We start from the raw sequence: 24,975 nt of genomic DNA on the forward strand, positions 1-24,975 counted from the left end.
TCTTCCCTCCCCCCTTATCTCCTTTTACATATTTTTATTGATCTCTTTCTGTTTTCTTTTTCTCTTTTCTTACTCTCCCCCTTCTCCCTCCTTTCATTCTTCCTCACCCTCTCTTTTCCCTCTTTCTCTTTCTCATGCCCTCTCTTTAACATGAGCTCTCTTTTATGCTTCCATCTCTTAATTAAATACTCTCTTCACCAAAGTCCTCTACTATTCCCAATCTGGGGAGAAATATATGGTTACATTTTACATTGTGGAATCACAGAAGTATGTAATAAGGTTTTATACTCATCATTTTTGTCTAGAAATGCTCAATCAACAACTTCAGACTGGGAGCCTGAACCATCATTGCTACATGGCAACATAGTTACAGTAAGAAAAAACACCGTTCTTATGAATAGACAGGCGCAGTTGTCTGTTAGGAGCACAAGCCATGTGTAGTGTGCTTCATAAGCCATGCACCACTTTCCCAGGAAGCATTAACTCATTAGTTCCTAGAATAAACACCAGTATATAACATGAGCATTTTCAGGAGGTTCGGTTTGTAATATTTCTCCCACAATATTTATCTTGGCTTATGAAGACTCTAGTAGACTGAAGCAAATAAAGGTCCATACGTAAACACTGTGGCTGAAAAAATTAGTCATGGCTTTGAGCTGCTGTTTCAATAATATTGCCTGTAAATCTTTACGTATTAACAATATAACTTCAAATATACATCTGTGTTTATGTTCTCTACTAGAGGAACAAATGCTTTTAAATAATAATATACCATGTTAATTTCAATGGTGTTGCTAAGCTGTATGTCACACTGCTATAAATTTGATTTATTCCTTAATTAATGCAGTTAAAATCAGTAATCAAAATTCATTGGGAAAATGTTCGGTGCAGATCAAAGTGGCAACAGCTAAACTCTAGGATCATTAGATAGAGCATGTTTAGTTTTGCCATCTGCTTTCATTTAACTCCTGAATTATGGAATGGTGGTATGTATATGTAATCCTGGCTCTTGGAACAGTGGGATAAATGTGAAAATCTTAGTTTCTGTTAAAATGTTTATATTCTTGGTGGTTGGAGAAAAAGAACCCTCTTACATGTGCATTATAACATGAGTTAAAAAATTTGAATACAAATGGAATTTATTTTTAATTCTAGCCATTCTCATAATTTTGAGAGCCTAAATCATGGCTCAAATTCTGGGAGCTGGCAGAATTGTTTCTGTTTATTTCCAGAGAATAGGGTTACTTTTCTGCATCAAATTAACATTTTTCTCATAAAGAAGTACTAACTATAAAACATTTTTATAGTTTATATAGAAATTTTAATTGTTTATAGTTTTCATAGTTTTTACAGGAATTTTCACATAGTGTTCAGGTGGAGATATACATGTGATTTTACTCCTTCTGAGAAGATAACGTTCATTTTTCCTGTACCCTCAGCTTTACCCCTGCCAAGCTATGGAATCAAAGCCACGATACTGTGAACTCTAGCATTTGAGTACTTACTATAATCCGTTTCTATATGCTTTTTAAAGAAAGAAGTCAATAAATTATTTCAAAAGACAGGGGAGCAAAATCACTCTCTATTTTGTAAATCACAACTACTTGCTTTTTTAATTGCTATTATTTTAATGTGTTTACAAGTGTTCATCTTTCAAAAGCTGTTTAAATATGTTTTAGGAGGGCTCAATGGACAGCTTGTATGAGCCTGTCCCAGAACATCAAGAACCCAAGGATACAACTCCTATTGACATCCGGGCTAGCACTCCAGTGAGCGTGCACGTAAACTGTGGACCACCTGATAGGTCTATGTCTTTGGTAAGTAAAAGTTAATTGCAAAGTTGCATCATATTTTGAAGGCACATGTGTGTTCAGCTGGTTTAACTGCCAGTTTGAACTGTTTAGGCTTTTTAAAGCCACTGTTCAAATCTCATCTCTGTAGCAAATGACCTGATTTCTGTCCAGTCCTAACAGGCGCCCTTGAAAAACAGGTCATGAGTTCCTATACAGCTAGTAGCAAAGTGAGGTTAGTGCAGCCCCACTGTACAAGGGAATTTCTCTTTGCAAGTCATAGCATATGAAAATGTTAGGAACAGATATTAGTTGAGTTTGTCTCTACAGGATATACTGTTGGTGTCTCTGGTTGTTCCTTTCATTAATAATAATTAAAAAAAAAAGCATTTCTAGTATGAGTTTTATGAATTTTGTAACTCATGGCTTCTGGAATAACCTTTACATTTTACAAGACCTCATTAGGCAAACATGAAGGAGATTGTCTTCTGGGTTTTTTTTCTTCCTAAATAATATTTCCCTACTTAATCCTTTATTATTGGTATGTTATTGGTATAATATATCATTGAGGCTTTGACAATACTTTAACATAGTATATTAAATTTCATAATCTTTTTCATTTCATAATCTCTGTTCTCTACTTTACTATGCTCCTTCATTTATAATTACTATCTCTATCTATAGCAACATATGATGCAGCCTGGTGAAGGATTAAAAAGAAAACAGGAGGTTCATTATTCAAAGAAGAAAGACTGTCCTCCCTTCAGAAATTATGCCAAGCTTTACCCGTGTGCGCTCCAGGTTAGGTGCTGTGTGCCTATGAGACTGCTGGACCTATGGTGTTGCAGTATCACAAAGCAGGTTTGCACACAGGACTTGTGTGAGGAAAGTGCAAGAGCTGGTGGGATAGGAGAATGGCTGGGGAATTGTGGCATGCACTTGTTGAATTCCTAAAGGAATGGAAATAGCCTGTTTTTCTCAGGCCCTTCTGCTGCAACCAACTCTGTGCATGCCCCTCTCTTCCAGATAATCACCTCGGTGCTTTATATAGTGGTCCTGGTTTTGAGAGCATAACAGGGCAGAGATCTCAAGATGATTCGTCATAGCATCAGCACAGATCTATAAGCCTGGGCTCTGAAATATGCCTACATTAACATTTTACTGCAGTAGGTAGGAGATGCTCTCCTGTGTGACAGGTTTCTCCCCGTTATCAGGTTGTGACCTTGTTACTGTAAGAATGAGCCACCTCTACACTGTTCCAACTAAGTGTGTTTAATCATGGCTGTGAAATATCACTTGTAACCTGATCCTAGCAAGCCTGTAGTATTTCAGTTGTGTGAAGCTCTAGCTATTTGGCTAGGGCTGTGTTACACAACTCTATTGAAACATGCCGTTCTACTAACAAAGGTGGACATTATAGTTCAGCTCCTACAACTATTCAATCTTTTCCCCTTTGCTGTGACTACAAACCAACTCTGTAGTTAATGAGAACGACACTAATATTTCCCTGTCCAATGGGTGTTCATCTAATAGGAACAGTATTTAGAAGTAAAATTAAAATTGAAATCAGATTTGGTTTTTGGTTTGTACCCAGTGTGTGACATGTGATGTCCTAATATACTTTGAAATAGTTAACTACTAGAAATTATCCTTTATCTTATCAAGATATGGTAAAGACATATGCTATGATTTTCATGATGTGTAAGACTAAGAATTAAAACTGCAGTGATATTTTAGGTCAGGCTTTTTGTTTCTTGCTTGTTCTTGTTTTGTTCGGTTTTCTCATTTGACAGCATTACTTTAGGCTCTTCGTTTTATTAGTATAGAGTTAGGTTTCATAATTTTTTTTGCTAAATAAAAGTAATCAACCAATCCAATACAGAACTTCATTTTCATTGAGCCAACATAGAGAAGCAGATCTGCTACTACTGTTGGACCGGAAAATCCTCTGTGTTAATCTAAACAAATTGTAGCAAAATAGTTTTCACATTGCTCAGTGCTGTTTTCATGGTATGGCAATGCATAGTCCGTGAAGACACATATACAGCAGTGAATAGAATAATCCAGCACTTTGGTTTCTGCTACCTCTTATCATACATTTCTGTTTTCCTGAAGGGGATATTTTAGCGATGGCACATTTATTCATCACTAAGTTTAAATTTCACCATCAATAAAAGCAATGTTAAATGGGTAAGCAAACTGTTAGCTCACTAGCTATTAACAAGAAGCTTCCTAAGACTGGTGGTGGGTTTTATTTTGTTCTGTTTTGAGAGAATATTCAGCTGAGCATTTAACTAAAAATAACGGCTGGATGCTGTGTCACTGTGCTGGCTGTAGAATCAACATGATTATTTATAAAATACGCTCTAGAAATGGAAAACAAGATTAGTGATGACATGTCGGCAGTAAGACCTATGGAAAAATATCGCTAAGGCCAAAGGACTATGTGTAATCTTATCTGCTATTTCTAGCATGTGAGTTATTAGACCTACACCTTGGATGAAGCTGTTAAGCTTATTAACTGAGCCCATTTGTACTTCTCTCCCATTTTTAATTCCGTCACTTGGTTCCAGGCTGCAGGGTGGCCCCCACAGCATGATAAATTCAGAACATTATTGGCTCCCTCAGGCCCTGATTTAGCCATCTGTCATTATTCAGTAATGCACATACTTAAGTGCACCGCTAAGTAGGTATGGGCTCCAGTGTATGTTTAAGTGGTTGGCTGAACCACGGCCATGCAGATTCCACAGAGCTGCTAAATCCCCTGAGGGTGGAGCAGCCTGGTACTGCACATTTCCTCCTTAGAAGGCTTTGCCGCCTTCCTTTTTTTCTATACATCTTCAGAAATCAATAGGGCAGGTGTTCGAGGTCTGCTCCCCTCAGCTTAAAAAGGGGAGGCTAGGGCTAGAGGAGGTTTATCCTTCTACTGCAGCAAGGTAGTTATTTTCTTGCAGTTGTCTTGTTTGTTGTGACTTGTCCGAATCATAGCTAGGCTGTGACATTCTGCTGGAGACGTGGGATATACACGGTACGGTGGTCACTGAAGCTGTGCATGACATAATTCAGTGAACATACAATTTGGGCACCTTTTTGAACCATGATTATTTTTAGCCCTGGCCAAGTATCTGCCCAAATGGCACAGCCTGGAGGAAGAATAATCTTTCTCTCACGTACACTGTTCTTCTCCCTCACATAACTTAGAAGACCTGTTTAGTATATGAAATGTTTTGCCTGGAATGTTCCCACCCCAGCTTCCTGTGGTAGTGTCTTGTGCCCGTTATACACACATGCCTTTTGATTTTAATCCTCTCAGGGAACTGGCCTGTTAACTTTTTGGTTACTTTTCCAGTTGATCAGCTTCAGTAACAGTAATATTCTCATACAGAAAGACAAACATAGATTTATGGAGTTGTTCCTGAACCTTATGCATAGCAAAACTGAATTGGACTTTCCTCAGAAACAGTTGGTAGCCAACAGCATGTAATGAATCATATGTGTACTCTTTGCCTATAGCTATGCTATTAACTGGGAAACTGAATTTCTACCTCTTGAAGCTTGGTGTTGCATTCTTCTACCTCATGAGCTGTCTTAAGCTGCTCAAGAAGAGTCTTCAGTATTAAAACTATTTTCATATATTTCCTGTCAGATTGCAATCACCAAACGTCATGAGATCCACATATTTTTCAACTGCTGACTGTGATGTGATTGACTAGCCTGTGTATCAGAGAAGTGCCAAGTAATTTATCAGTTGTTCTAAGTTATTACCAGGAAAATCACAATCAGTCATGATACCTGATTTCATCTGCAGCGTTGTAACTGACATTCGGTTCCAGTGAGGGAAAGAAGAGGGTAAAGTTATCTGAAATGATCATTTGCCTGTTTGCAAGTCTTAACAGACACAGGAGCTCTAGTAAACTAGCTTGTAAACACCAGAGGGACTCATACAATTCTTTAGTTCAGAGTTATTTGATAAAAGCTGGGAGGAAAGGACTTTATTACTAATTTCATAATGCTGACTTTCCATGTGTGCAGTTTGTTTCTAGGAAACAGATTGTTCATATTTGGGATAGGGAAGGAAAGAATTGTTCCCATAAATAAAATAATTATGTACTTCAGAGAACGTGGAGAGCAGAGTCTAGGTGAACCTTAATTTACACTCTAAGATAAAACATGTTTTTAAAACTGCTTAATTTCCAGTTTCAGATTGAAGTTACGTATGATTTTAAGTGTAGTCCAACAGTGAAAAGATTATTAAAAAAAGAAGTACAAACAAGAGTCATTTATTCCTGTACCATGATTTGGCCAGCTGACTCAGACATAGCAAGAAGAGATGTGTTGGATAAAAGGTGACATTTTTAAATGGCCATTTAAACCCACTGTCATATTTCACTGTGGCACTGCATCCCATGATATCCAGTGATCACATGAATATCACCCCAATGTATAACGTGATGCCATAAATGCATCTTTTGTTGGATTTTAAGAAACTAATGCTGAAGCACTGGTTTCAAATCATAGAGCAGAAGATTAAACCTACAGTTCTGTGTTTCATGTTCCACTAGGTGTTTGGCATGTGAAGGCATAAATTAATAGTCTTCCCAGGTATACGGCCACAGTGAGGTTTAGAGAAAGCCCTGGGTCTTATACAGACTCTAACTTACAATATCCTTTGGTCTCTGACCTCCATGCATAATGCTTCCTTTAACAAGACTCTTTGAAATCAAATATTTGATATTTTTTAATGAGATGTTGACACTACCCCTTCAAAAAAATCCTTTAAATCACTTCTTCAGCATTTTCCAACTTCTCTGTGTGCCTGTGCACCTCGTGTAGTTATTTCTTTAGAGCTTTTGCAAAGATTTTTCCCAAGACTAAAATGCTGATTTCTTTTCAGCAAGAAATTTACATTACATTGCTTGCAATATTGCAAAGTAGATGATAAATTCTGTATACTCTTTTGATCTTCCCACAGCATCTGTGAACAATTCTACACATGCAAAAAAAAAAAAAAATCTGTAGAAGCTGTATACAATTATAAGCATTCACAAATGTTCAGGTACTTAACAGGACCTCCTACACTCAGCTAAAATAACCTCAGTGCAGTAAAACAGCCTTTTCTTAATGCAGTCTCCTGAAGAAGCTTGAAAGTCTATGATGGGTTTTACTGAGGAGGGGAAAAATATAAAATGCTCAATTATGCGCTTACATCGGTTTATGTAGTACATGTTTTGGATTTTCATCATGCAACGTGGATGACATTTTTAAATTACTGTGGTCAGAGCCATGCAAATGTGACAGTATTACACAAAGGAAATAAATTAAACATAAGAATATGAGAAATAGGTCCATACACTGAAGTTTTCATATTTATATAATAATGAATGGTTGGGGGTTTTTTAATGTCTCTTGTCGCACAGCAGATTGAAGTGGCATTCATCATGGACATTTTTATCCCAGTTTCTGCTTTCCAGGCTGGAAGAAATAGAAATGAAAGTGATACAGTGCTTTGATATTCTGTCTCAGGAGATATCAAAATAGTATAGGGATCAGAGAGCTCTTCTGTCCTAGCATGACATCCTCAGGTTTTCTTAAAGTTAAAATTAACTTCAAGTCCCTGGGTAACTGTGACAGCAAAGGTGCAGTGAGCTGTTTTGGCATTGCTTGCAGAATGAGGCGCACTTTTATTCACTCTCAACAACCACATAACTCTTCTCTTCCTTCCTGCATCTTGTCAGAGTGCATACCATCTGGACACTGGGGACCTTGCGATCTTGCCTCCAGACCAGTGCTTGATTCCAATTTGGTGCCCCTCACAGCTTTTGCAGGCCAACCTGCACAACTTTCAAGCTTACTTGCAGTTTCCTGCTCTCTTCCACCTTCCTCTGCATGAAATGGGGTTACAGTCTGTCCTTCTGTGTCCCTCAGAAAGCCACATCCCATTGTAACATATGGGGTCCATCTGAGGGTACTAAGGGGGCTGATGGAGGAGCTCACCAAGCCACTCTTCATCATTTATCAACACTACTGACTAACCAGAGAGGTCCCAGCAGACCAGAGGTTAGCCAATGTGGCACCCATCTAAAAGAAGGGTGGGAAGGAGGATCTGGGAAACTACAGGCCTGTCAGCCTGACCTTGTTACCAGGAAAGGTTATGGAGCAGATCATCCTCAGTACCATCACATGGCACATGGGATCAGGCCCAGCCAGCATGGGTTTATGAAAGGCAAGTCCTGCTTGATGAACCTGATTTGCTTCTACGATAAGACGACCCACCCAGTGGATGAGGGAAAGGCTGTGGATGTTGTCTACCTTGACCTTAGAAAAGCCTTTGTCACTGTCCCACAGCATTCTCATGGAGAAACTGTCTGGACATGGCCTGGATGGGTGTACTCTGTGCTGGGTATAAAGCTGGCTGGATGGCTGAGTGTGAAGAGCAGTGGTGAATGGAGTTACATCCAACTGGCACCCAGTCACAAATGATGTTCCTCAGAGCTCAGTACTGGGGTCAGTCCTGTTCATTCTGTTTAATATCTTTATTGATCATCTGGATGAGGGGATGAAGTGCACTCTCAGTAACTCTGCAGATGACACCAAGTTGTTGGGGAGTGTTGATCTGCTGGAGGGCAGGAGGCTCTGCAGAGGGGTCTGGACAGGCTGGACCAATGGGCTGAGGCCAGTTGTATGAGGTTCAACAAGGCTCAGTGCCGGGTCCTGCACTGGGGTCACAGCAACCCCACGCAGGGCTACAGGCTGGGGGCAGAGTGGCTGGGAAGCTGCCTGGTGGGAAAGGGCCTGGGGGTGCTGGTTGACAGCCGGCTGGGCATGAGCCAGCAGTATGCTTAGGTGGCCAAGAAGGCCAAGAGCGTCCTGGCTTGCCTGAAACAGTGTGGCCAGTAGGACTAGAAAAGTCATCGTCCCTCTGTACTCAGCACTGGTGAGGCTGCACCTCACTTTTGGGTCCCTCACTAGAAGAGGGACATTGAGGTGCTGGAGCGTGTCCAGGGGCAACGAAGCTGGTTGTCTGGAGCACAAGTCTTATGAGGAGCGGCTGAGGGAACTGGGGTGGTTTAGTCTGGAGAGGAGGATGCTCAGTGGAGACCTTATTGCTCCCTACCACTACCTGAAAAGAGGCTGTAGGCAGGTGGGGGTCGGTCTCTTATCCCAGATAACAAGTGATGGAACAAGTGGAAACAGCCTCAAGTTATGCCAGGAGAAGTTTAGTTTGGATATTAGGAAACATTTCTTCACTGAATTGGAACAGGCTGCCCAGGGAGGTGGTGGAATCACCGTCCCTGGAGGTATTTAAAAACCACGTAGATGTGCTCAGGGACATGGTTTACTGATGGGCTTGGCAGGCCTGGGCTGACAGTTGGACTTTATGATCTCAAAGGTCTTTTCCAATCTAAATGATTCTATGATACTATTTTATACTCATAAAATATAAAAGAATCATACTATGAAAGAAATATGATATTCATTCTTGGGGTAAGAATTTTGTTCTCTGTCTTTTCAGGGGTATTATGGCTGTCAGCTTCTTGGGAGCCATGGATATTGAAGCCTCCTAAAATCAAAACACATAACTGCATATGCTCTCTGTTGCACTGTCCTCCACAGCTTCAGCTGTTGGAAAAAGAAAGACTGGACATGTTAGTAGATATTGAAAACACACCAAAAGTACATCATTCAGTGTCTTTCCAGTGAGGAAAATATTTTGTATGGATTAAACATTTTGGATTTTCATAGACTTCTTTTCTCTATCTTTTTAAAAGGAATTTCCTGACTTTGAGAGCACAGTGACCAAAAAAAGAAAGTAAGTTGAGACCAGTTCGAGGTCTACACAGTGTCACTATGTTTGTGTGTTCCTTTCATCCTTGTTGTTTTATTAGTGTTTGCCTATGTTGCTTTAATTCTCACAGAGTACATGTATTAATGTTGCAGTTGGAAAGCAAGTATCAAGCTTGTAATGCAGTACTAAAGCTCTTTTGCCATGACTTTTTCATACACATAAAGCTTTCTTCCAAAATATGAGAACCAGGACAGCGAAAATCAAATGCAGTTAATCTCAGCTTGGTTTAACCATATGTCTGTTTTTCTGAAAGATTGAAGTGGTAACCTATTTTATAGCATGTTTGCACCATTGACCTGATAATCTCCTGAAGATTTTTTTGTTTGTGTTTTTAATCCAAATAAAAATGTAGTTTGACAAATTATTCAGATAAAGCAGGTCAGACTATATTTTATCAAGCATGTTTGTGACAGCAGCATGCTTTGCATCCGTTCATTAAGACACAATGCTATGGTTTGGGCTAATGATTAATATATGTTACTATGCAGAGGAATTTATTTTGAAAATTCTTTTTTGGCTTCAGGTTGAAGGCTATTACATTACTGAAGTGGTCCCCTTCAAACGAAATACAAAATCCTGCCTAGTGGAATGATAGAGGCAGAACTTATCTGTCTGCTGTGACTTCTTTTTTAGTTGGGGTTCCACTACATTCAGAACATCAATTGCAATCTATGTCTATTGCTGAGAAATATCAAATTATATAAAGATTTCAAAGAAAATCAAGAGCTCCTTTGTCTTAAGTAACAGTTTCAACCCATTTCTGGTCATCTGATAAAAACACTAGTAACTTACCAACTGCAAACACAGAGATATATGCACTCAGATCTGTGAGACCTCATTATCTGTGGCCGATGAGGGCCCTGTAAAAATGCTCCCAAAATTGCATTAATTAAAACCCGGTATTCACGGTTTTCTCATCATTCCTTGACACTTTTAAGGAAGCCAAATTGCTGTGTAGGCCCCACCCAAGGTTCATCCTATCAAACTCTACCAAACATCATGTAATCACCTAGCTGCCTATGAGTGTCCTGCTTAAATCAGAATTCAGTCTGCCCCAAGAATAGAAATAGTAGTCTATAGTGTCAAATCTTACAATGCAAATAAAACTATTCTATTCTAAAACTAATCCTATTCTAAATGAATTATCAGAATTTAGAAGGGTTGTCTAGATAGTTTGATTAATCAATAGAAAAAATGAATAAGCTGGATGAAAATAATTTTACCGAACATGAAAAGATTTTGTAATGAAAATTACTTCATTGTGAGTATCCAGCCATTACTGTCCTGGCATGATAACTCCACTGATAATGCAGAAATTTTCACATTAGCCTTTTCTGTAGATATGGAGAAAGTGAATGAGGAATTATCATTCTCTTTTTCTTACAGCGGGGCAACAAGAAAGTATCAACTGAAACAGAGTAGCAGAAGTAAAATAAACAGAAGTATGCCTTGCTTAGACAGTAAGAATTAAATTGTGGAACTCTGGAAGCAAAAAGAATAAACCAAGTGGTTTCAAAAGGAACTAGTACTTACGGACCAGATCCTTAAAAAACCAATAGTTCTATTGCACTGTCTTGCTCAGGAAACCCTTCAGCATCTACGTGCCTGAAGCTGGGAGATGGATCTCAATTTTTGTGCTCTTTCCTTTCTGCTGATCATTGTCACAGATTACAGAGTCTCTGGTCTCGTCTAGTACAATCTTCTGGCTTCATCCTCTAGCTCATAAGTTACTGTCCATTGGGTTTTTTATAGACAAAATGAAATTAATTCACAGGGTAAATCTTTGTTGATTCAAAGATTTCTTTCTCTTCTGTTAAGCTAATATATTCTTTAAGCCATCATCTATAAACTATCACCACAGACGGAAGTATGAGTTAGGACTATTCCTTGATGTAAATGTGCAAAAAGCTCAAGGTTTACTTGGGCAATCAAATGCCATCCAAGTTTGTGGAGGTGGTACGTTCATATGTAGCTCTTTGGTTTGACCCATTATTATGTCACCAAACCTCAGAAAATAATTTCTAGAAGTTGCAGGATACTTCAGATCATGTCTAAAGAAAAGTATCTCTTATATTCTTCCTGATGGGTTCCCTGATTCAGTCATGAATTCTTCATTCCAAAAAACTTGAATAACATATTTTTACAGAATGAAAACTCAGAAGCTTTCAGAGCTTTGTGTGGCATGTGGGAGTAGATGATTGGGTGAATGAGAAAAGTCAAGTAACACCAATTAATGCCAGTGGGAATTGCACAGCTAAATCCCTGTGGCCTGCTTTGAAGAATTAGTTTGAAAATATCCATATTTGATTAATTGTGCTTTCGTTTTTCATTCTGCCTTTCAGCTAATGGTAAATTCTTTTAATTCTTTTAGATCCATCCAGAAGTCCATGTCTGAAAATGAAGCATTTGGTTAGTAACTGCTTAAATCATTTACTGTATACTTGCTAATCTCACAGAGTAAACTTTAATTAAAGGGTCTGATTTGCTTAACAGCTATTGGAGCAAATGTAAAGGAAAGGAAAAAATACAGTTAAGCTATCAATATTTTCTACCTCCCCCTGCCCATGCTTTCCACAGAAACATTTGTAGGTAGACACTGAAAACAAACTAGCTAAACATAGAAAACAAATTGAGATTTCAAGAACCTATTGTGGGACAGTATGAGAAATACCCAGCATGCCCAGTGTTTCATTTAACCATTTCAATGAAAAACTGAAATATCTCTGATCGAAACAAATTCAGGTCCCTGCTTTTTTCCATATTAAACTACTTTAATTCAGATTTCACAGACAAGTTCACTGAAGAAATTCAGGGTTTTTGTTTCAGCCTGTCCTGGCACTGCATATTATTATCCACACTTGTGATTCAATGGGTCCTATTTTGTAAATCCCATGGAGGAAATAATCACCAGTTTCTTAAAAAGTAAAAATTCCTAATTTTTTTCAGTGAGAGTTTCCTATTAGCATTTTATTATTTATTCTTTTGAGTCTGGGTTTAGTTGCTGTATCTAGTCCTTACTGAGTAAAAAGTTTTTTATATCTGCCTGTAATGATGCTGTTATATTTCATAACAATGTGTCTCAGATAGATGCAAGTTCCCCTACATTAAGACTTCATTCTGTAGCCCTGCACTGGGAAGACTTTCATGCAGAGCAGCATCAGTTGGGCTGCAGCATCCAGGCTGCAATGAATTCCCAGCACTTGACAGAGTCAACAAGTGCTTTCATAAAGAAAATTTTCTGACAGTCAGAGTGAAACCCAACATTAAAAATACCCAACAAAACAAAATAATAATAATAAAAAAACCCGAAAACCAGAAAGCACAAAAACCTTGTAGCTATCAGCGTGCTGTGAAGCATGATCACTTTGAAGTTCACCGAGGGAAGAGAATGGCCATCTTGTTCTCAACGCCAACCTAGTTTCTGCCATTCAAGCTGAGACAGTAGTAGCCTTGGAGTGTGTGTGACACACATGTGCGCGTCTTTGATGCTATTTCTTGCAAATGCACTGGCTCATTAACTGTGAAATTAAATTATATTTATACAATTCCTGGAAGCAAAATAGAGGCACAGATGTTCTGTGAGCTCCTAGGTCTTAAAACCAGGGTTAAGATAACAATCATTTTCATTATGTTTTAACAGTGTTAAATGAGGTATCAGACAGCAGCAAAAGATGGTAAAACTTGAGGCCTGCTCCCAATAGATACCATCCTTCCATCGAATTTCCTATATTGCAAAAATATTAATTCATTTCCAAGTTCGAGCAGATGCTACACCGTTCTGCAAGCTTGTTTGATTTGCCTTTGATGCTATTTTTGTAGACCTTCCTGTTATTTCACGTTTGCTGTGAATTCAGGTGACTGCTCTCTGTGCTTTTACTTTAGACAGGAAAAATGTGAATGGCACACTTTGGCAGGGTTCCAGGAAGTCGGAGAATGATTCGTACATCAGAAGGCACTGTCAGCTTGAAGGTAATTGCTAAACATATTTCAGCTGATTTTGCATTTTCCACAAAGTATTTAAAAGGGCACCTAGGAAAATTTCTCATTTTTCACCAGTAATCTAGCTAAATAGTTTGTCAAGTCCTTTTGAGATTTACCTTGTCCTCAAGGGGGAAAAAAAAAGTAGTTAGAATAAAGCTTACCTTAAAACTGGGAAGCTAAGAACACACTTTGTGACCAATTCACTCCGTAGTGCAGGAGCCAAGGAGGACTTCCACTACAGCAGAGTGCTGTAGTTGTGTTGTATAGGGCTTGCCAACTATAACATGAGCCTACAGGAGGAATCCATGTTCCCTGTATACTTTATACTGCTCCAGGTATCTAACAGGGAAACGGTATAAATTTCCCCAGACAAATCCTTGTGACAGCTGGAAAACAGAGCTGGCAAAATTTTGTAGGCAAATGTTTTTTTCCAATTCTCTTCCTAAACCTGTTTTAACCAACTTATTGAAACAACCTTACTGCTAATATATGGAAAGTTGCTAGTGACACTGTTAACCAGTATAAATTCACTAAAAGAACTGTGGGAAATAACAAGTGAGCAGTCACCTTGTCTATTTAAACACCAACTGGACTCTTAAGAAAAACAAAAAGCCTTGATAATCTGCTTAATGTTGCTTCCAGGAATGGAATTTGTATTTGTACTTTTTAAAGTCAAGGTAAATTCATTATAGTTGCACAATCAGACTAAACCAGACCAGGTTCAACAGAATCAGAAACCAAGATAAGTGAAACTAAAGTGGATGCATGTTTTGTTCTCTACTTAAGCCAACAAAGTGGGAAGGTGGCCATTGCCTTAACTTTTAGTATCTCCTGTACAAATGGTTTAGATATCATCCAAATAGCTCCTGTACAAATGGTCTTGGTATCATCCACTGTCAGGAAATTCCACTGTTACCTGGATATGCCAAAGAAAGCAGAGGACAGGGCACCAGCTTTCCCTCTGGATTTCATTCACTTCACACTTGAAGATAAAATGGTGAATGCTTGGAAAGTAGATCTGACATTGCAGTACCTATCGTATTTGCCCATGTGTGGGCAAATTGGGTTTCTTGGAACCAGAACCAGAAAAAAGAGGTGACGGGAAAATTTAAAGGAACTCTGCTTCTGTGACTAGCAGATGAGGGGAAAAGGGACCTTCAGCTAGTCTCATTGGCTTGCAAGGGAAAAGGTTGTAATGACAGGTGAAAGGAATATTAGGCATCTCTCTCCTGACAAGTCTTACTTTTAACCAAACCCATTTTGTAATAATTCCTCAAACTAGTGCAGAGGTTGACAGTTTGGAGGTGGAAAAAGGCTGAGTGAGAAAGCAGAACTTTTTGACTTCCCTCCAGAGTCTTTTCTACTCAAGACTTTTTTTACCCTTTTAAATATCCAAAGCATGCAAAAGAAGCAGTGCACATTTTAAAAGCTGACAAGTGTTGCAATTGAAGAGCAGGGGCCCAGAGGGAACAGGAAGCAAAGCTGGCAGCTAAATAAAAATCTCCTTTTCCCCTACTGCAGTAAAATTATTTGAAGGGAAGCCCCCTTCACACAGTGGTGAAAACCATTGCAAGAAGATTTACAGTGTATCACTGTTGATCAAGATAATTTGTCACTATTGATCAAACCTTTCTCTTAACAGAGATAATCCTTCAAGGTCTGCAGTCTATTGCATAATATGAATTTCTGTTAGCTGTAACAAGCCATGCATGGTGGGCAGCGTAGACTTCTCTGCTTGCTTCAGAGCTGTATTCACAGACCTAACCCAAATCTCACTGAAATCAATGAAAAAACATCCACTGACACTGGTAGCCTTTGAATTAGGTCCTTAATGCTGATGTGTGTATTACCTCTACAAAAATCAATTTTCCAGACTGATAAGGCAGTAAAAACATGTATATCCCACAGACACAACAGTGGTAATACCCGTCTTTGCTCACAAGCCCAAACCCAAATTACAAGTACCAGATCTGTCAGCCTAAAAGCATCATTGTAGAAAAAGTTGAGGGTGCAAGTCACAGTCATTGGGCTTCCATGAAAGGGTATTACAGAGACAAACAGAAAAGAGCCGACACCTCTCAGAGTCAGTGGATGTAATTCTCCACTGCTCCCAATTCACTTTGCAGTGAAGTGACTGGTACCTGTTGCCAAACTAGGAAGAAAAGAACACTGCAGCTTACATATAACTTTTGCATGTGTTGGTGTTTTTGTGAGGTTTTTTTTACCCAAATACTCTATTCCATATTTCAATGGATTGAAGAGGTGATTTATGCAAGATTTAAGAGTACTGCGGATAACTGTTATTACAGCTAGCAAAAGAGATCATGGCTGGGGGGGGGGGGGGGGGGGGGGGCACCACTAAGGTTTGCTTTGATAACTTGCCATTGTTCATGTGGTTTTGAATGAAATGTCATTAAAAGCAGTGTCACTGTATGTAGTCTTTCAGGCTGAGGTCATTATAAATTGCTTCGCGGTTCTTTGTGATTTAGCTGCAAACAGCTACCAAGTAATACTATTTTGGACTAGGCTGTAAGAGGACTTGTGGGCACAGGACTGAATGCTGCAAGGTTTAACCTTGAGTAAGCTTACAGAGCACAGGGCTACAGTGTGCGGAGATGCCTGCAGGAGGTGAAAGCTAATCAGCCTGCAGACCAGAAACAACCCAGTTATGTTAATCTGGTGTTGCATAAGCACTGCTTGACATGAGTTACACTGCTTCTAGAAGTCCAGCTAGCTCTATATTTAAATAAACAACTGGATTGTCAGACACCTGGCCTTCAGTCACTTCAAGGAGATTTGTAGCTCCTTGAGACAACTTAAACTCTGGTCAGTCACGTTAGATTTGCAATGTAATATACTTTTTAGGAAAGCTTTTGGTTTTATTGTAAACATCAAGTCTGTAGGAGAAAGGCATTGCCCTATTACCACAGAAGCTCTTACAGAAGCCTCTAAAGGCAAACTGGTGTGATAATATTTTCTGTGACTCATTTTTCCTCTTCCTGTTGACGCACATGGCAAATAAAGGAAATTGTTTTGATGGGGTTTTCTATGCAGCTGACCTTGGTTTCAACATGGAACTAGGATGTGAAAAGACAATTGTTCTTTTTTGTCCAATGCCCAGACTGTAATTTGTAAGTTTTAACACAGTCTTACAACATCCAAGTTGCAAAACTATGAGTAAGATTACTTGTTATTCTGTTACAGTTTTTATTTGCAGAGGATTTTCTTTTAGGAAAAAACAATAATGCTAAAAATGTCTCTTGATTCAGGATTTGCCTTAAAAATAACCTATGAAAATATGTGTGCTAACTTGCCTGTACAGTGGCCCTTTAATTGTTCACTCACATGAGCTTAGGGGGTTTTTTGTCTAGCTTTATACCCATTGTAGTCTCATTCAATTCCAACATAAGCATAGGTGTTTTGAGGACTAGGATCTTACCTATCCCTTTGAATATAAATATCCATGATCATATTCAAGCAAATTTTTTCATGTGATCACTGAGGGATCTCAGTCACTCAGAATTATTCACAGAATTAATCTTTCCTTTTCTGTTGATTGTAAAGAAAACAATGGAATCAGTCTTACCTGCCTACAGTTAGCCTTGGTGAATCTGTATGTTAAGTTGTCCTTTTGCAAACAGGAGAACTACTGGTGTTGTAAGATATTCCTCAGCATCAGTAAAGATGCCAAGTTATGATTTATGAGAAAAAAAACCCAACACATTTCTACTGGTTTCTAGTAACTTTGGAAAAATAGGATAGCACATTGTGCTATGATTAGCAGACAATTTTGCTTCTGTTTTTCCCTGCTAAATGACTGAATGCCTCTGTGTTGATGGTATCTAATCACTAGGGCCTTTCCACAGCAGTATAATGGTGGAGGCTTTGCCTTAAGATTGGGAGTAAGAGTAGATCTTTCAAAGTAGATGAATTAATTACATTAATGGCAATTAATGACTGTCCTTCACGGTCAGTTAATGGCACTCCCTTGAATATGATTTAACCTGTTAGTTTGGAAAAGTATTTTAAACTATTTCTCGATCCAAGGATTCGAATATAAAATCAAAACTTCTAACAAAAATAATAATCGGCTATATCAAATTGGAAAGGCTCCCCTGAGACCATTTCAAAAAATTGGTATTTTAAAGGGTTATACTTTACCACGTTTGATCTACTTGGCAGACCAAGCGGACATAAAAGTTGCATATTTAGAAACCCTTGACTCGGTACTTAGAACTGCCATCAAGGAACGGTTACATCTACCAGCAAGTACCTGTGATGCAATTTTATATTCTAGCACAAGGGGTGGCGGTTTAGGTATTGCCAGACTTGTAGGATTAGTTCCTAGTGTACAGGCTGGAAGGATGGATAGGGTAGCATAGTCTTTGGATAAAACAATAAGAGAAGCTGCTAGGCAGGAGGATATCAAAAAATCAATTTGGGAGATTGTGGATTGCAGCAGGAGGAGATAAAGATAAAATACTTGGGATCTAAAATTGGTGATATTTGCTGAGGGGGAGGAATCAGTCTGGGAATGGGAAGTACCTGCTCAAAAAAACACCTTTCTGAGGCCTTTTAACTGGTGAAAAGAAGAATTTATAAATTTAACTAAACTGGTATCTCAGGGCTGTGGTATTTTGAATTTTGAGAAAGACAAAATAAGTAATAACTGGATTGAACATTATAGGGGCATTCCTCACAGAAAACTTGTTTGGACAATACCATTGAGAACTAACATATCCAGCTAGAGAGTTTCTGGCAAGGGGCAGGTATGAAACCTATATTAAATCTTGTAGACATTGCCAGGTGGAAGGTGAATCCTGTGCTCACATTATCAGTTACTGCCCCATAATACAAGATAATAGAATTAAAAGACATAATCAAATATGCAAAATTCTGGCTGATGAGTCTAAGAAAAAAGGTTGGTTTCTTTTCCAGGAACCATTATTAAAAGATAAACAAAATGAGTTGTTTAAGCCAGAGGAAAGTCAGGCCCTCGTAGTCAATGTCACAATCAGACATGAGAGCAAATTAACATCTTTAACAGATTCTGCTAATGAAAAAGTAAAAAAATATCAACACTTAAAAGATCAAATTCAAGAATTAAAAGACATCGTCACCATCAAATTTATAGGATTCCCTTTAGGTTGTAGAGGAAAATGGCATCAAAGTAATTACGGGTTACTGGATGGACTTGGACTCTATCTCCTGACAAGAGAACGTCGCTCAACGTTTAACAGAGCATTATTCTCATCAGTTGACATTGTACATATGTTTGCAAGTTATTCACATGCTATTGTTAGATCTAGTGAGTTGTAATGGTTTGTGTTTGTATGTTATTCATGTGCTATTGTTAAATCTATCAAATTACCGCAGTTGTTTATGGATTACAAATGAAGTACCCATTCTCTGCTAGATGGGATTCGAGGTACTAACTAGGGACATCAAATGAGACTCAAAATCATGACATGTCACTTATCCTGAAAAAGACAAAACTGCCAATTTTGACTTAGGTGGACAGGCCACCTTTACTTAACCTGGAAAAGAACACGTATATCTCTATATATGTGTGTTCATTAAATAGACTTAGTAAAATTAAAAGTCTTTTCAAAGAGTTGTTTGACCTGTTGTTGCTCGTTGCTGTAATGAAGGTACATACCCTTCCCATGCAAATCACTAATTTCTTGGAAGAAATGGAAGGACATTCATCCTTTGAAAGCAGTTTCTAATCTAACCTGAGATAAACACATCTCGGTTACAAAGAAATTTTTGCCCATTATTTAAATGAATATTCTACACCCTGCTGCTTTAAATTAGCAGGGCAAGAGGAAGTGCTTTGTGGGGCTCTGGGTTAGTAAACTGAGGACTAAGTACAGATGAAGAAGTACGCATGAATGAGTTTTCTTTACAGGAACCAGTTTGCCAATTTATTCTGTAGTCTTACTTCAAAGCAGTTTGAGAGAAAATGCCTGCTTAAATGATGTAAAATTAACTTTAGAGAGTCAAAATGTCAGCTCAAAATATCAGGTGTAATTCAAATTAAATTCCTCAGAAGAAGGATTTGAAACAGGATTGAAAAAAAATGAATTAAAAAAAAAATTGAAACAGGACATTTTAAATCATGTTTTGTTTTCTTTTCTTTTCTTTCTTTTTTTTTTTTTAACATAATTCACAGAAGATAATATTATTAGTGATGGGATACATTTGCTGCAAGGAAAGAAGATAGAAGAAACAACATGCCAGGTGAAAAAAGTACTTTTTTTCAGAATCTAAAATTTCATTCATATAAAATGTCTATTTCTTGCTCCCATTGCCTAACTTAAACTTCATACTCAGTATGCCTATGTATTTTAGAAGCTGAGTTTAAAAGAAACTCTGGTGACTACCTAAGTTGTGCACCATTTTCATTATGCAGACCATATGGATTTTAAAACTTAGGATTTTTTTTTTTCCCTGAGTGAATACATTTCTGTTAAATTGATGTGTTGGAATTGTGTCTAGCAAGATCTGTACTAGAGTGTTTAGATCAGTCTTGCGTGATCCATATTGGCATATGTATCCTAATGCTTTCTGAATTTTTATAAACATATGCCATATCTCCTCCTCATAACACTACATTAGTTATCTCACTAGCTTGAGGAATTGAGGAATTCTGACCCTTGGGTTTGCATAATAATAACAATAATTACATAAAAGTAGGTAACAGCCCATCAGCTGGTGAGCAGCAGAGCAGTGAGGAGAAAGGCTTGTAGCTCTGGAATTAGAATGACTGGCATTTGCTTTTCATTTCACTTCTAGTCCTATGTCTCCCCTGATATTATGTTACTTAAAGGGCCAGGTCATGATGCAACTCAGCTTAGCGCTGCTGATCTCACATGATGTAACAGTTTACCCATTCGGGAATCCGACTAAAAGTGTGTAATACACACCTATATGTTTGTATGGCTATGTGTCTGTCTAAATGCAGAATTAATACAACATTATTTGAAAGCTGAAAATCTGGTAAATTCTCCTTGAAAGAATATTACATTCAAGGTGAACATTAAACTTTATTAAAGGCTCCAAGCTAAGTTTCCTCTGCTGCTTCCATACAAAGTCAGGAAACCTTTTTGGATGCTTAGGTTAAAAGCAAGAAAAAAGCGTACATGCATCACCCTGAAGGCACCTGAGAGAAGATGGAGAACTGTGAAGATCCAGACTTTATGCAGTGCTCATCTCTAGTGTAGGCCAGAGACATGATCTGGCTTAAAAAGAAAAGTCAAATGATCTGCTTTACCAGGGGACAGATGACTGTACTGGAAACCAGTGACTTCAGTGTGTTCCAGATTTCTCCTGCTTTCCCTCAGGGTTTTATCTGTCTGTGTATTGTTAGTTTGTTCCCATGATTACCTCCTCCTCTCACTGCTGCCAAAAAGTAGGTGAGGAGGAAAGCAAGGAGAAAAGAACTCTTCTCTTCTGCATGTCTCGTTCTCTTTCTCTGTTCTCTTCCTCTCACCTTCTAAGTATTAAGAAGACAGATTATTCTTTGATTTCCCACAGCAGTTCTTCTCCTCCTTGGTGTGAGGGATGCCTGACTCTGCCCCTATCCTGCCATGGCAGCCACTGGGCTGATTCCTGGTTAAGATCCTGGAGGCCATTCCCTAGACATGATAGAATGGGGGGGGTGGGAGTGGGGGGTGGGGGGGGGGGAAGGAAGAAGAAATAGTAAGTTAAAAGGCCCATGTCTGCTTTAAGTCTGTTTCCTTAAAGTCCCTTAAGGCATCTCTCCATGAACTATTTGCCCCATTTTAAAAGCAAAGTTCTATTTTTGACTTCTCTAATTTTTTGAAGACTTTTTTGGGGCACATGACTAACAAGCTGTAGAGACTTGCATACCTCCAAGCTTTGGTACCAATTTGAGACCTGTTGAACTTGCTTTTCAAAAATTTAATATTTTAGAATGTTATTTTGAGTTCTAATGATTGTTACCTCTGGTCTTCATTATCATTAAGATAACATTTATATAATGCTCTTTAAAGCTTCCAAAACAGTCTGATGATGTCTGTTTTCGTTTGCTGCACTGCATTACGCACACAAATAAGGAAATGCTGAGGGAACAGCATTATGTGGGAGGCTCTCACACTTCTGCAAAATCAGCACAAATGAGCACCTGTAGTGCCTGTAGGCTGATGCACACAGCATGGGGACTGAACAGGAGGAATTAAAAGGTCTGTATGCAGCTGTAAGGCTGCATTTTCAGCATGACAGAAATGTGGTGGAATAGCTCATGCAACTGGAGTGTAAGCTGCCATGGACATCACTCCTATCTTCAAGAGGGCCAGAAAGAAGATCCAATGAAATAGAAGCCAGTCAGTTTTACTTCAATCCATAGGAATGTGATGGAGCAAACCCTCCTGGAAACTATTCCCAAACATGTGAAGAACAAGAAGATAATTGGGGGTATCAGCAAGGATTTATGAAATGGAAATCATGCCTGACCAGCCTGAGGGTCTTCTACAATGAAATAACTATCTTGATGGAAAGGGGAAAACCAGTGAATGTTGTTTATCTTGACATTACAAACCTTTCAGCGCTGTCCCCCAAAACATCCTAATGGGCAAACTAAAGAAATAGGGACTAGACAAGTAGACAGTGAACTGAATTTGAAATAGGTTGAGCTGCTGGGCTCAAAGGAATGTGATTAATGGCTCAAAGTCCCACTGGAAACCAGTGATTTACCCCAGGGGTCAGTCCTGGGTCCAGTACCATTTATCATCTTCATTAATCACATGGATGATGGGATAGAGAACACCTTCAGCAAATTCACATTCAGTACAATGCTGGAAGGAGTGGCTGATGCACCAGAGAGTTCTCCTTGCCCATCAGAAGGCCTTCAACAGACTGCAGAAATGGACAAAGAGGAACCTCATGAAGTTCAATAAAGGGAAAAGCAAAATCCTGAGCCTAGGGAGGCATAACCCCTTCTGCCAGTACAGTCTGGGGGCCAACTGGCTGGAAAGCAGCTTTGCAGAAAAGGTCCTGGGGGTCCTGGTGGATACCAAGTTGACCACACCCTTGGAGCAAAGAAGGCCAACAGCCTCTCAGGCTGCATTAGGCAGAGTGCTGTCAGCAGGCTGAGGGAGGTGATCTTTCCCGTCTGCTCAGCAGTGGTGAGATGACCCACCACATATGGGTGCTGGGTCCAGTTATTGCCTCTCCAGTACAACAGAAACAGGGAAAATACTGGTAAGTCCAATGAAGGGCCACAAAGATCATTAAGGGACTGCAGCATCTGTCATACGAGGAGAGGCTAAGAAAGCTGACACTGTTCAGCCTGGAGCAAAGGCGGCTCAGGAAGATCTGATGTATGCGCACAAACACCTGATGGGGGATGTAAAGAAGACTGTACTCAGTGGTGCCCAGTGACAGGATGAGAGGCAATAGGCACAAACTGAAATACAGGAAATTTCATTTAACATAAAGAAAACACTTTACTGATCTGAGGGGAGATCAAACACTGGAGGAGGCTTCCAAAAGAGGCTGTGTAAAGGCTGTCTTTGGAGATACGCAAAACCTGTCAGGACGTGAACCTATGCAACTTGCTCTGGTGACCGGCTCTGAGCCGGGAGCTAACTAATTATCCCCAGAGGTGTATTACTGCCTCAGCTGGTCTGTGGAGTCTGTGATTCTGAGACATGGAAGGGCCATTTTACAAGCAAGAGTAAATAGCATAGATGAACATTTTAGGTTACTTTTCCTCTCAGTCAAGAAAAAAAATAAGAAAGAAAAATAGAAAGAAAAATAAAGATGGAAAAAAAAAAGCAGCAAATAAGTTTCCCTGAGTACTTCACAAAAACTTTAATCCATTTCCATTTCCTAAATAGAAGCTCATTTTTTTCCATTCATTCTGTAAGTTCCAGAAAGCTGGGGTTTCGAATGGAAGTATGGGTTTAGGGACACAGCATGAGCAACACTGTAATAATTGCACCTTACCATAAAAAGTAGCTTTACTTTCTGCATTTACTTTTCATATCTTTTTTCTTGTTTGTTCATGTCTAGCAGGGCTCCCTTGATGGCTCAAAGCCTTTGTAGCATACTGGGAAGGACATAAAATATGAAGTAATACAGTCTTTGGGCTAATACATTTTCAAAAATGTTTCATGCCTCATTTCTCACGTAAATTCTTAGGTTGCATTCAGCCTTCAAAGTGTCATTCATATTCATGAAGAAAAAAGGCTAGTGTTCATTATTTTCACTGATAAGCTATAAGCACTGTCAGGCTTGCCCACTAGGGACTGCATCAGTGCCCCAAGGAAAGTGTATTCTCATGGTGTTCCTATCACGAGGACATTGTGACCAAGAAATGGATTATAGGCAGATGATGAAAGTGTATATAGTCCTGTCTTTGCATAGTTCTGAGGAGTCTCCCATTTTCTCTGTATTGTTAATCCAATTCAAACTCATACCCTTGGGGCTCAACATCCCAGACGAGATGAGGCAAACTGAACAAGACCCTTTTTAGAAAATGCATCAGTGACATTTGCTCCTCAGCTAGGGGGTTGTTGCTGAGCAAGAAGTCTTCTGTGGCTTTCCTGCTCATTGAGAAAAGAGAGCCAAGATCTAGGATGAGACCCAAGTATCCCATGATATAATGGATGGCTCTGCCACTGTACCACACACACTGTGATGTCTCCAAGATGTTACTGAGCCCCAGATAACTAAAGAAATTAAGACAGTTCAATTTCAAACTGATTTCAATGGGTGTCAGCTGGTGTATGTCAGCCATTGCTTTTATATGCCCTTAATACTGTGTTGAAAGACTGCCGAGCTCTCAATCTGTTTTCAACGACATGATATTCATTATGTTTACTCATCTTATTTATGTTGGATTTTTAAAAAAAATTATTTTGCTTTTCTTACCATCTAGGTGATAAACTACGAGCAGTGGATTCCACCGCGAGTTCACAACCCAAGTGTGGCTGGTAACAGTGAAACGGTGAGTTGATATGAAAATTGTTCATTTGTTTTTCAGCAGCAGCAACTAGCTGTTTGAGTAGGATTTCCTTTACTGTATGCTGTTTCCCCAAAAGCTGAAAAATCTTACCCATATCCATATTATTAATCATGATCTTTCATAGAGTACCTTATTAATCTCTGCTATTAATCTTGATATTTCTTAATCTTTTATAGAATATTTTATTATTGCTCTGTGGTTTGCAGGAGAAAATCTGCCTATAATCCTAGCCTGCTTAGATTGATTCTGCAGTCATTTTGAGTAGCTGGAGTACCAGACTAAAATAATGGGACTATTTAAAGGTCAGATATGTGTGGGTAGGAGCACATGAAAGATGTTTGGTCAGCACTTGTCTTTATATTGGT

General features: G+C 38.9%; 1 protein-coding gene across 2 annotated transcripts in view; it reads left to right on the forward strand.

Moving 5' to 3' along the window:
* SAMSN1 (SAM domain, SH3 domain and nuclear localization signals 1) overlaps positions 1 to 24,975 on the forward strand; it is a 98,136-nt gene that overhangs the window by 13,121 nt on the left and 60,040 nt on the right. For both annotated transcript variants that reach the window (XM_055701646.1, XM_027815261.2), the window contains exons 2-7: positions 1,680 to 1,817; positions 9,560 to 9,600; positions 12,008 to 12,045; positions 13,519 to 13,605; positions 19,793 to 19,860; positions 24,524 to 24,592. In XM_055701646.1, coding sequence (XP_055557621.1) covers positions 1,680 to 1,817; positions 9,560 to 9,600; positions 12,008 to 12,045; positions 13,519 to 13,605; positions 19,793 to 19,860; positions 24,524 to 24,592 — 441 coding nt within the window. The remainder of the gene's footprint in view (positions 1 to 1,679; positions 1,818 to 9,559; positions 9,601 to 12,007; positions 12,046 to 13,518; positions 13,606 to 19,792; positions 19,861 to 24,523; positions 24,593 to 24,975) is intronic.

Source organism: Falco cherrug, chromosome 2, assembly GCF_023634085.1.
Source record: "Falco cherrug isolate bFalChe1 chromosome 2, bFalChe1.pri, whole genome shotgun sequence".
NCBI lineage: Eukaryota > Metazoa > Chordata > Aves > Falconiformes > Falconidae > Falco > Falco cherrug.